This window comes from Neolamprologus brichardi, chromosome 7 (genome assembly GCF_056152115.1).
Source record: "Neolamprologus brichardi isolate AB-2024 chromosome 7, ASM5615211v1, whole genome shotgun sequence".
Classification (NCBI taxonomy): domain Eukaryota; kingdom Metazoa; phylum Chordata; class Actinopteri; order Cichliformes; family Cichlidae; genus Neolamprologus; species Neolamprologus brichardi.
In genome coordinates, this window is record NC_142110.1 from 16,003,616 (window position 1) to 16,015,502 (window position 11,887).

General features: G+C 39.7%; 1 protein-coding gene across 2 annotated transcripts; it reads right to left on the reverse strand.

The window, feature by feature from the left end:
• Positions 1-1,185: 1,185 nt before the first annotated feature.
• On the reverse strand, positions 1,186-10,736 carry caprin1b (cell cycle associated protein 1b). 2 transcript variants are annotated; one of them, XM_035914692.2, is made up of 18 exons: positions 10,579-10,736; positions 9,027-9,191; positions 8,841-8,903; positions 8,678-8,764; positions 8,339-8,577; positions 8,150-8,232; positions 5,488-5,664; positions 5,332-5,384; positions 5,160-5,243; positions 3,972-4,163; positions 3,789-3,897; positions 3,644-3,705; positions 3,471-3,563; positions 3,167-3,310; positions 2,329-2,482; positions 1,959-2,135; positions 1,673-1,779; positions 1,186-1,576 (listed from the first exon to the last, which is right to left on the reverse strand). In XM_035914692.2, exons 2-18 carry the CDS (start codon positions 9,189-9,191, stop codon positions 1,490-1,492), a joined length of 2,076 nt encoding a protein of 691 aa, XP_035770585.2. In that variant the 5' UTR covers positions 10,579-10,736; the 3' UTR covers positions 1,186-1,489. The 2 variants fall into 2 exon arrangements, with proteins under 2 accessions (XP_035770585.2, XP_006782686.2); XM_006782623.3 differs by having other exon boundaries at positions 1,959-2,138.
• Positions 10,737-11,887: the final 1,151 nt, after the last annotated feature.

An 11,887-nucleotide genomic window follows, 5' to 3' on the forward strand; every position in this document is an offset into this window, starting at 1 on the left:
AGGTCGGTCATTTCTTTGATCATTAATATGCAAATTGTCATGACCATTGATCAACAACCACTGATCAAGGCCCATCGATCAAAGATCATGAGTACCATTCACAGAGAGTTGGGGAATGGCTGCAATCACAGCATTGTAAGATGGCAAAAGATGTAACCTTAGGTCCCCTCCTTGATTCAGAGATAGTCTTTCCCTTTTCACTTAAATGGCCTCCTTGACTCCCCATCCAGGATGTGCACATCCTCATCATTGAAAGAGCGCCCATTGGCCTGTAGGTGTAAATAGACTGCAGAGTCTGGCCCTGACAAGTTAGCTCTTCTGTGTTGTGCCATCCACTTCGACAGAGGTTGTTTGGTTTCCCCGATGTATTTATCATTGCAATCCTACACCACAGTTTAATACCAAAAATGTAATCTGAACTTTCAAGCATTGCAATTACTTCACTGACTCGACAACTTCTTTCTTGTCAGGCAGACCAAGTCATGGGATATCCTCAGTTAAAAACAAAACCCTGTGTGTTGCATACTTGTCACAAGCATTTATACCATCTCATGGTGGTGCATAAACATTGATGAGACAACCTGTAAGTAGACAAAGCCCATGTGTGTGTGTGTGTGGAGAAGTAGCCCAGATGTGAAAAAGATTTACTGCTCCCTGAGGGATTTCGCTCCCCCCCCCCTCACTAATCTGTTATCGTTTCATTTTCAGATGAGTACAGAGAAACTGTCCCAGTTCAGAACCAGTTGTTAGAAAGTTTAGTTAGCAGGTGCCAATGAATGCCAATACACTGAACGGGACTTGCACTTAACAGCATACACTATATTACTCGGTGTTGGGAGACATGCGCAGTGTGTTTTTTGGGTTAAAACAATTTCTACTGAGAAAGATGCCTGCCACTACATTAGTGTTATCTTTGGAGACAACCTCTTTGGAGCAATAACATAAGTAAAATGAGATTTACCCTACAGCAAGAAACTCAAGGCTGAAGCACAGGTATGCAACACAACTTTATTGAAACTCTTGAAGCAACATCCATTTACAAACAAGGAAATGGGAGCTTGTTGAACGTAAATGCCTTTTTGGAGCCAAAATTACAGAAAAGAACAGGGAAAAAAAAAACAAAACAAAACAAAAAAAACAACAACTCCCAGGGATTGGACCAGTGGCAGGTGTATTTTTAAATACAAAAAAAAAAAAAAGAAAAAGAAAAAGAAAAAAAAACATAACTTATGAAATCGTTCAAGTTTACAGGAAGATTGAGACACAGGGCATATGTAAATCATTGATTTACAGTTTAGCTTGCGTTTGAAACTTTAAATGACTTCCAAATATCAAAGCAGGCATTACTTTGATTTAAGAGATGGACGAGAGGGGAAGAAGAAAAAACAAAAACAATGGGCGTGAGTGAGATGGGGCAAATGCATTCTCGAATTCTGGATTTTCAGTGTGGTGCAAGTTAATCAGTCACAGTCATTATGAAAAGGCCTTTTCAGGATCGCATTGCTTGAGTGCTGCCTCTTGACACTCCTCTGGGTCCCTGACCAGCTCCACGTTTGTAGTTCTGCTGGTAACCGTCCTAACAAAGAAAAACAAAAAGGAAAGGGATGTTTTAAAAATTGTAACAACAAAACAGCAACAAAGAACATGTACAGTTTGAACACTTCTTTCATACCCTCTGATAATTCCCATTTGAGTAATCCCGAGGTGTGCTGTACTGAGTTTGTCCATATCCCGAGTTTGGAGTGTTGGCGAAAGGAGCACGATAACCATCGTAGCCACCTGGAAACACAAAGACACAAATTAGAATTCATGCATGAGAAACTCATGCTACCAAATACACAAATGTGTAATAAAAGAGAACGAAAATAAAATTAAATAAAAAAATTAACAAATAAATTACATATTCAGTCTTGTTTCAAAGTGAAACCACTAACTTACAGCTGAGGGTGTTATCATACCTCGGAAACCATTTGATGAGCCTCTGTATCCATTGATCATGCCCCGGGCGTTGCGAGGTCCACCACGAGACATGCCTCTGCTGTTATAGAAGGACTGAGCCTGCCTGCCAAAGCCTGGACCCTGCTGGGAAGGCTGTTGATGGCCTCCTGGTTGGTCTTGGGAATGGAAGGCACCAACTACTAAAAAATAAACCAAGATAGCAAGGGGTCCAAAACACAATAACTCAGTCTGCAGTTGAACAAGAACATGCATTTAAATAAAGTTTAACTGCAGTGAAGCCTCTAGGAAGAACAAAAAAAACAAAAACAAAAAACAAACAAAAAGACAGAAAAACTCAAGTTGCAAAAATAAAATTTAAAGTCTGCCCACCAGATTGCAGTTGTTCTGGCTGCATCTCCGTCTGCTCCACTGGATGCTGTGGCTGGCTGCTAAAGGCCTGGTTATTGTAGCTCTGATACTGGCTGGCCTGGTTCAAAGCCTCAGCCTCATTAGCTGGTGGGACTGGAGCATTAAGGTTGAACACCTGAGGGATGAACAAAAGCCCACATTGTTATGAAGCCAAAATCAGAGGAAAGGTCACATGGTTATTAGGAGTAAAGTCCACTGCCACCTATTTCCTGATTCCAACTGTTCTGCTATAAACTTATTTTAAACGCAATGTGATAAGGTCACTTCAGGACTCCAAAAAAAAAAAAAAAAAAAAAAAAAAAAAAAAAAAAAGTCAGTCATTAATGAACTTCTGTTGTGACTCCAGTGGTGAAGAGCACTATGTGCTCCAAACAGCTGGTTTATCCACATGATGCGCTTGATGCTCCAGATTTCAGTAAAATTTTGCTTTAATCACACTCCAAGCATGGAAGGGGAACAGCTGCACGATGCATGAGAACTGTGAATGCTACAACACCACAACTGAGGGTATCCAACCACGTTCCACACATGCATGCTAAAAAGCAGCTTGTTTGTTGTATTTGGCTGAACAGCATGAAAAGTTGACAAGTGTGTGAATGCTTAACAAAATTAGAGGACCAAAGATATGGAAAACAGTGCATGTGTGGAATACATGAAACAAAACAGAACCCCGCATGGAGTAAACCCTGAAATTGCCATAAAGAACAACATGGTTTTAACACAGGCTATTTTATGACATGAGAAGCAGTTCGTATTTATACCTCCAAAAACAAACAATCAAAAGGAAGCAAAGCCTTACTGTCTGCATGGACTGGAATGGTGCTGCGTTGACATTGATGCCACCGCTGTGAGGAGCTTTGGAAACAGGCTGGAACACTGGCGTCTGTGAGGCTGGAGGGAGAACTGTAGAGGGTGGAGGCTGCTCCGACAAAGACATGGAGGGCTGTTGAGGAGGGAAGGCATAATACACATCACATTAAAAACGGTCAGCAAAATTTCACATGACTGCAATGAGCACTTCCCCACCTTTCAATGGAAAGACTACTCCATATATATAAAGAGTTTAAAAATTAAAGCTTTACTGAAGTCCCACCACAGTTTACCTGGATGGGGTCAATGGATTCTGCTGAGGGTCGAGGATCTGGTGTGTGTGAGGTCTGATACATAGGTGGTGGTGTTGGAGATATGATTGGAACCTGTAAACAGTAGGAGTAGAAATTACACCCATTCTCCATACAATTTCTTACAGCATGTTTGCTTATATTTAAATACTTACTTGTGTGGGCTCAGGTTGAACAGGAACAGAGTTGGGTTGTGATAACCGGGTCTCAGGATGAACTAAGACAATTTAAACATTGTCAGACCTGTCATAACTTAAAACAAATAAAATAAAGACTATGTTTCTCTTTGGTACAACATACCTGGAGGACACCCCATCTGTGGCACCTCCATGTTTTGGGCAGGTTTCATGGGCTGCGCCGATACAATGGCTGGGTCAATAGGCTGTCCATCGAACTCCAACATGGAGTCCTGAGAATAGAGGTAATTAGTACCAAGCTACAACATCCAAACACAAACAGCAGAGCTTTCAACTAAATCCACACCTGCATGAAGTTGTACGTCCCCTGCATCTGCGCCATTAAGTCTTGCACCACCTGCTTCCTGGCCATGGGGTCAGTAGGAGGCGCAGGAGACGTCAAGTTCATTGGGTGGGTATCCAGGGCAACAGGGGGCGCTGCAGGCTGCACAGGCTGCTGCTGTGCTTGCTGCTGCTGCTGTTGTAAGGCAGCAACTGCCTGATAGTGGAAGGGGGACAGGACAAGTGAGTGAGAAATGCGCTGAACGAGAACAACTGAAAAGTGGTTTAATGCTCATGAAAAGTTGTATGCATTCGTATTCACATCAGGATTAGTAAACCAAGACACCACAGATTAATACCAAAAATGTAATCTGAGCTTTCCAGCATTGCAATTACTTCACTGACTCGACAACTTCTTTCTTGTCAGGCAGACCGAGTCATGGGATATCCTCAGTTAAAAAAGTTCTGTTAGCAGGTGCCAATGAATGCCAATACACTGAGCAGGACTCGCAGGGGAAAAAAGCCTGGAAATGATAACGACTTCTATCCTGAATCATAGTTGGTTAATCAAGTCTTTAATGAAAAATAACTGGCTTCAGGATTAGCACACAAACTCAAATAAGTAAAAAGGAGTTAAACTGTTAGCCATGTACTGCCTAGATCAGAATCAAAAGCTCCACAAAGCTCTATAGGTAACTGCATACTGAACCATTTAGCAAACAGGTTACACCACATTTCTTCAGCTGCACTTAAAGAAAAGTGTGGCTGTTGTCATCACAACCACCACTTCTTGAGTTTAGCAAAACATGTGATAGACTGGATTTTAAAAATAATAAAATAAAACTTTACGTGTTGCCTAAATTTTCTTCAATATTTATCCCCAAATTTTCAAGTTTTTGAAATAAATAAAAAGTACAGAAAGATTACCCTCTTATGAGAGAATGAAAATGTTAGTTTCTGCGATAGCAGCAGCAGCTAGTTGTTTTTTCTTCTGTACAAAATTCTGTTTCATGGTCATGTTGCTGATGTTTTGAAACAGCTTCAGAAGCCAGAATTTACAAAAATACTGAATTAATAAAGACTGTACAAAAAAAATCTAACTCTTGGAGATTTAAGTACAAGCAGAAGATGTATTTTCTTTCAAAACATTTAATTACTACTAGCTTTGAGTAAGCTCATTAATTTTCAAATCTACTTCATAATTACATCATACCTCTGTTTCTCGGGTCCACTCGTCTCCCTGTTCCTTCTCACTGCCGCTGTATGTGCCATCTGGAATGAACTGTCTGTTTACAAACTGGAAGTAATAAAGCAAACATCAGCACAAAGATGAAAATATAATAAGCTCCCCAGATTTTGATGGAAGAGAAAAAACTTGCTCTCACCTCTGTTGTTTCCACTGCAATGGGCTCTGTGAATTCCTCAATTATTTCAGTGTCTGTAAAGAGGAACAATTATTCAGTGAATGCTGTGATGACTTCTTTATTGCTGGATTATGTTAGGACTTTTTAAGTGGCAAGACATCAGAAAGTGGTCAAGACCTGGATCGGCAGTCTGCTCTTCTGCTTCTGACGATTCAGCTGCTGCTGCAGGTGCTGCAGCAGCAGCTGGCTCTTCCTCTTCTTCTTCCTCCTCACACACTCCATTTTGGTGAGATGGAATCCGATCAAAGTACCCACTCAGCAGAACCTGGTCCAAAGTCTCCTTCAGTGCCTTGTCTAGCAGAGGGGGGGACAAAAAAATAAAATAAAATAAAATTCAGCATTTCAACAGAAACTCAAACCATCAAAGCATGCATTGAGCTGTCACGGGAATAACAAAGTGTCAGTATTAGGACCTTTGGATCAATAGATGACTTAACGGGAAGTGTTTCTGATACACTAAGGAGAGCTTAATAAGCTAAACTCCAAACAGATGTAACAATACTGAGTTTCAATTAAATAAAAACTGAGCAGTGATGCAAGCTTTACATCCCACACTAAACCTGAACTTCCACTTTTTTTCCCCCCAAGATAAATGTGTAAATTTGAGGAATTTCATCAGTAAAAAGACCACACATTTAGTGACTGTAGCCTCAAAATGTTTTCCCCCTGCATCTTCCACAGGAATCAAAGCCAAAGATCAGTGTTTTTATTATTACTTTAAGAAGTGCCCCTGTATGAGACATTGTTGTCTAGCTAAAGGTTAAAATGGCTTTACAAAATAAACAATGTTTTTAATCACGATGTAGATGGTGGTGGATGCATAGTAGGCAAATGCACACATTAACTGAACTGTTCAACAAAGAAAAGAACACAAGCTAATCATTTCTAAATGTGAATCCCTTTAAAAGGTTGATTCATGTAGTAGAAAATGGCATTAGTACTCCAGCTTTCCTCAGTTGGACACAGTAGGGCTCTGGTAATTTTCCAAGTCCAACTTTCAAAACTGTTGAATTCAGTGCTACTCCACCTTTAGTCTCTACAACACCACATACAGACTAAGCCTACAAACATTTGCAATAAAAATAATAATAAAACAAACAAAACAAAAAAAAAAGAAGATGATTCCCTGCAGCTCAGTTTTTAGTACCAAAGCCACATTAATTACCACCACCACAAACCACACTTTGCTAAGCCATATTGTAAACGGGTTTTTATGAAAGTAGTAGGTTTTAGACTCCCCCTACCCTACTACTACTACTACTACTACTACTAATAATAATAATAATAATAATACACAACCGCATTGGCTTTATACATATATAGTCATATTCTTCAGGTACAACAGCAACAAAAATAGCATAATATTTCCTATAAATATGTATCTATTCATATACATGTTTAACCAATTATCCAATTCTGGGTCATGTGGTGGGCTGGAGCCTCTCCCAGATGTCAGATGAGAAGCAGGGTACACTGTGGCATGGTCACCAGCCCACTGCAGGGCTAACACAGAAAGACAACCATTCATGCTCACAATCACACCTCTGGCCAATTTATAATATACTAATTTATTTAACAGACATGTCTTTGGACTCTGGGAGAATGCCAGAGGACTGAGAACCTAGATAAACTCACAGAAAACAAACAAATACTGCACAGAAAGGCCAATACAAGTATCCCTAGTATTGTTGTAAAACAGCCTCCAAATGCCTTCCACATAAACATGAGGAAACTTACAGTCTTAAGTTGCTTTAAATCTATGAACTAAAAACAATATGGCAATGTGAAGACTGATGCAAGTTTTTAAAATAAATAAATAAAACAATCTAAGCCCATACATTGGAAACAATTTTGGTAAGAGCTTACTGATTGGATTATAAATCCAAACATGATTTATAATTTTCTTGAAAATGGTAGAAAACCTTCAAGATGACTCATGCATTTATGCTTTTGGATCTTCAGCCAAAGCAGCCCAGTATCTTTTCTTTCTCTGCCTTATGCTTTAGGTGAAAAAGTCTGCTGTCACTTTGATCAATCTCACCCTGACTCTCTGACTGACAGGAAAGGGTTGAAAGGTGTTACAGTGAACTGGGTCACCAGTATCCTAATGTGGCTCCAAAAATCTGACTAGTGGAACCACAGGCGACAGGGCTGCTGGCACCCTGCCCCACTGCTGAGTCAGGATAAGCCCACAGCTCTCAGCCCCCGAGCTGAATGCAGTAGTGCGAGGCTTCAGGTCAGATCGCTGAGAATGCAGTAATGCCAATAGCCCCAAGCCTTGATTATTCACATTGCTGCATTAACAAAAACGCTACATGCACATGTCATTAATGTATTAAGACTGACTTACAACCGGGGTAACTTTTGACCAGGCGGCATTGATTTGGGATCTCCAGATTTGGACAACTACTCCCGAAGTATGCGACAGATTACTTATAACCAGCTTCAGTGTGATAAAAAGCTTACAGATGACTGTTGTGTCACCATCCATCTGATAAAATGTCCTGCCAACAATTTTCAGTGCCAGCTGGGCATCTAAATAAAGCCAATTTGTCTTGAATAATGACCCTTAATTCTGCAATAAATTTTAGCAAGGCTGCAATTATTTCAAGTATTATTTTACTTGATATTATCTTTGATAAGCTGAACTGCTTGTCTATAAAACACTAAAAGGAGAAATAAAAAGCTTTAGCTAATTGGCCAAAGCAATAGAGAAACTAAGAAACCGAATAATACACCAGAGTTTATTACTACGGAAATGAGTTAAAATTTGGCTTACATGTTGTTCCAACCACAGCCTTGTCCTTCCCTTCCAGCAGGTCCCAGAGGTGAACAGATGCATCTTCATACTGATCAGTGAGCCTGCACAGATAAAAATAAGCGCTTAAAATCAGCTTTTTATGGGGAAAAAGAAAACACAAAACCCATAACTAGGCACAAGTTTTCTGTATCATTTCCTTAGACAAACCTGATGTTTTGGTCACGTTCTGGCCCCACTAGCTTGTAGAACTCATCAAAAGCTGCAAGGTCTGCATCTGTCAGCAGTGGTGAGCCACCAACTCCCTGCTTCAGGTCCTGCCGCACAGTTTCATCACCCAGCCGATCAAGGATGAACTGCAGCTCCAGAACCGTCTTCAGCCTCCTTTGCTCAGCTTCCTCCCGCTGCAGCTGCTCCCTCCTTGCAGACTTCTTCACTACTTTCTGGATCTGAGGATAATGCGTATGAGCCACAAAAGATCAAGTTATTACAATCCAGGCTGTACACATCTTTGATGAACATTTCTAGAAAACTAAAACTCAACCTTACATCTTGTCCCAATGTGACAAATGTCTTTTGCAACTCTCGGGCAAATTCCAAGTTATTCATGACTTCCTGGTACTTGGAGAGGGCTTCCTAAACAGATGAAGGAACAGATGTTTCACAAGTTTTACATTCCTTTTAAAAATGATTTTGGTTTCCAAGTACCCACCAGCTGGTCCTGATTAAGACCCTCCCCTTTATTCTTCCTGACTTCATAATCATCCAGTTTGCTCTGTAACAAGATGCAAAAATGCAACAAACAGTTTAAAATTTAACCACAATGCAAACAACTGGTTATTGTCAGAAATTCAGTTTAGTCAAGCAGACCTGGAACAAACCGGTCAATAGTCCTCACCTTTTTCTTCTCCATGTTGCGCACCTTCTTTTCAATAACAACAAGAACTTGCTTCAAAACTTCAGACTGTCCACCAAGTGCAAGATTGCCCATTGACCCTGGAGCGGATCCCACATCTGGGCTGGCAGACTGCACCGTCCTGTTTGCATTCATTGCTGAGGGCATCTAGGAATTGAAAGTATAACAGTTCAGCTTTTGGTGACAAAAATATTTTCATGTACTCAAAAAACAGAAAGAAAAAAAAAAGGTATAGTGGAAATTACTCAAAACTATCTGTGGACCACAGGGAACTGTGTCATTGTTTTGCTTCAGCTAAAGATAACTTGTATCAATGATTAACCTGACAATCATCTTAGGTTAAATTATTAATTTCGCTCAAAACCTTCAAAAAGGACACACCAAATAGATCCTCTTAGGCAGGACCACTGCAGATAATTTTCTACATCAATAAGAATTACATTGATTCAGCCACAGCAGGCCCCTGACTCAGCAATTAGTGCCACAGCAGATTTAGGCTTCATGTTACCTTAAAAACAACAACATATAAATGATTCCAATTAATTTCAAGGAGCAAAATGCACAGATTTTAAGTGGTAGATTGTTTTTTACAATATAAACATGATGACTTGACTGGAAGTTGTAATTAAGCAGATGTCCAGAGTTAATATATTAATAACTGATAAAACAACAACAACAACAACAACAACAAAAACTGGGAACAAAGTATCAGAATATGACGAGTAGAGAAGCTGCAGATTTGGATTTATTTTTGAACTGTGCTTCACAATTTCGACTGAATTCTTTGAGAAAACTGTTGCTGTCAGTCCCTATACTACATGAGATACCGTCATGTGCATGCTAAGGTGGGTCTGGATGTACTAATTGCTGGATGGGTATATTTGAGAGGTTAACTGAAAGCTTTATTAAGTTTTCCTTGTGCGTACTCTGGAGAGACAGCGAACTATTCTGCTTAGAATGTAAAGCCCCTGATGTATATTCTTGACACTTAAGTTACGTAAATAAAACAGTCAACTATACTATACACGAAAATAAATATGGTCACTGGTGAATAACATAACTAGAGCAACTGGCCCAAATAACACAGCAGACCTAATATATTTTTTAAACATGATGTATTATAGCTGTAATTTAAGTGACAGTGAAGTTAGCTATAGTTTCGTAACACAGTAAGTGTTCAAGACAAAAACCCTAGGCCTTAAAACTATTCTCTAATAGCACCTGGCTAACTTTAATCCAAACTGCGCAGCCTTGAGAGATATCATTTTTCTAACCCCGCACTTTCTCCCCGTCAATATAGCTTCCTCAGACCTCGGGCTGTAAATCTATACCACACGCTAGCAAGTCTGAGCCTCCTCGGCAGTACGGCCAGCTTGCAGATCTCATCTCTTCGATTTGGTAAAATGGCCTTGGCCGCACTACCGTTAGCACACACCACTGACTTAGCAACTGATAGCTACAGCAGCGCGTGCTAGCCAACAGCCGGCCGCCGGGAGACCCGTTGCCTCGATACAGCGGCTCCCGAATGACCCACCTTGCTGTTTTATATCCACAGGGGAGCTCGGCAGCGAAAAGTACGAAAAGGCCAAGTTGTTATTATTGTTGTGTTGCTTTATTTTCTCTTGCACTCTTGTGTGGGATCCGCCCCGCCGGCCTCACCGACAACTGAGACGGTTCGAAAGAAGAAGAAACTCTTTATAAAGGCGAAGGTCCGTTTTTAGCTATCTTAGATATGCCTGAATATATATATACGCGGAAAAATCACGAAAAAAATATTTTTATTTAACGCAAACAATTAAAAAAGTCAGACTTTACCATTAAGAAATCAATAATTGATCACTTAAATAAATGGAACGTTATAAGCCAATTAAACGTTTGAAGTTTCTATTTGTGATCAGGCATAATTGTCTCCAGCCTCCAGACAGAAAATCTGCACAATCATTAGCTTTGATTAGGCTATCATATCTTTCCCTGTGCCTCGTACAGTTTATCCACTGCTACTCTGAGCACCACCTCACACCTGCCCTACAATCCTTTATAGCAGCAGTTTAAAGTTATATAGATCATGTAAGTGTACATTTAAATATGTAAGATGGCCTGTAAGACCCCTAAGAGTTAAGAAGTTTCACTTGAGTTTATATGTATATATATATATATATATATATATATATATATATGTATATATATATATATATATGTGTGTGTGTGTGTGTGTGTGTGTGTGTGTGTGTGTGTGTGTGTTTATACTTTCTCTCTGTACTCAAGCTTTGCATGTAATTAATTTTGCCAAAAAACAAACAAAACAAACACAAAAGGACACAATATGCAAATTTAAAAGTAACATAATACTTTCCTTAATTGCATGTTTTAAGGTCAGTAGTATACAAAAGTCTTGGACCATCCCTAGGAAAGCTTCAACAACCCTGAGAATCAACATTTGTATATATTGACTTTAAACTGACTGGCTGACTTTATACTGACTGGTCCCTTGGAGGCCAATCCATAACTGATACTCTTTACTTGTGTGTTTTTTCTGTCCAGGTATGCTTTTACTGTATTGGCACGTGTTTGGGATCATTGCCATGCTAAAAACTGAAGCCATTATCAATCACTTACCAGATGGTATTGCATGGTGTCTTAAATTTTGTCTGTACTTTTCTGCTTTGCAAATTTCATCAATTTTGACAGTATCTTCAACTCCACTGGCTGAAGAGCCATGTCATCTACACTGTGTTTTGCAGATGACTATAGACACTCACTGTTGTACCTCTATCCTGACTTTCTTTGTACAAACTGATAACAATTTGAGATTCATGACTCCATACGACCTGTTACCACTGATT

Coding starts and splice junctions, on each gene's coding strand:
- caprin1b (XM_006782623.3), bottom strand. CDS start 9,191: ATGCCCTCAGCAATGAATGCAAACAGGACGGTGCAGTCTGCCAGCCCA. Junction 8,578..8,677: donor TTGTCACATTGGGACAAGAT/GTAAGGTTGAGT, acceptor CATTATCCTCAG/ATCCAGAAAGTAGTGAAGAA. Junction 5,385..5,487: donor AGAGCAGACTGCCGATCCAG/GTCTTGACCACT, acceptor TCCTCTTTACAG/ACACTGAAATAATTGAGGAA.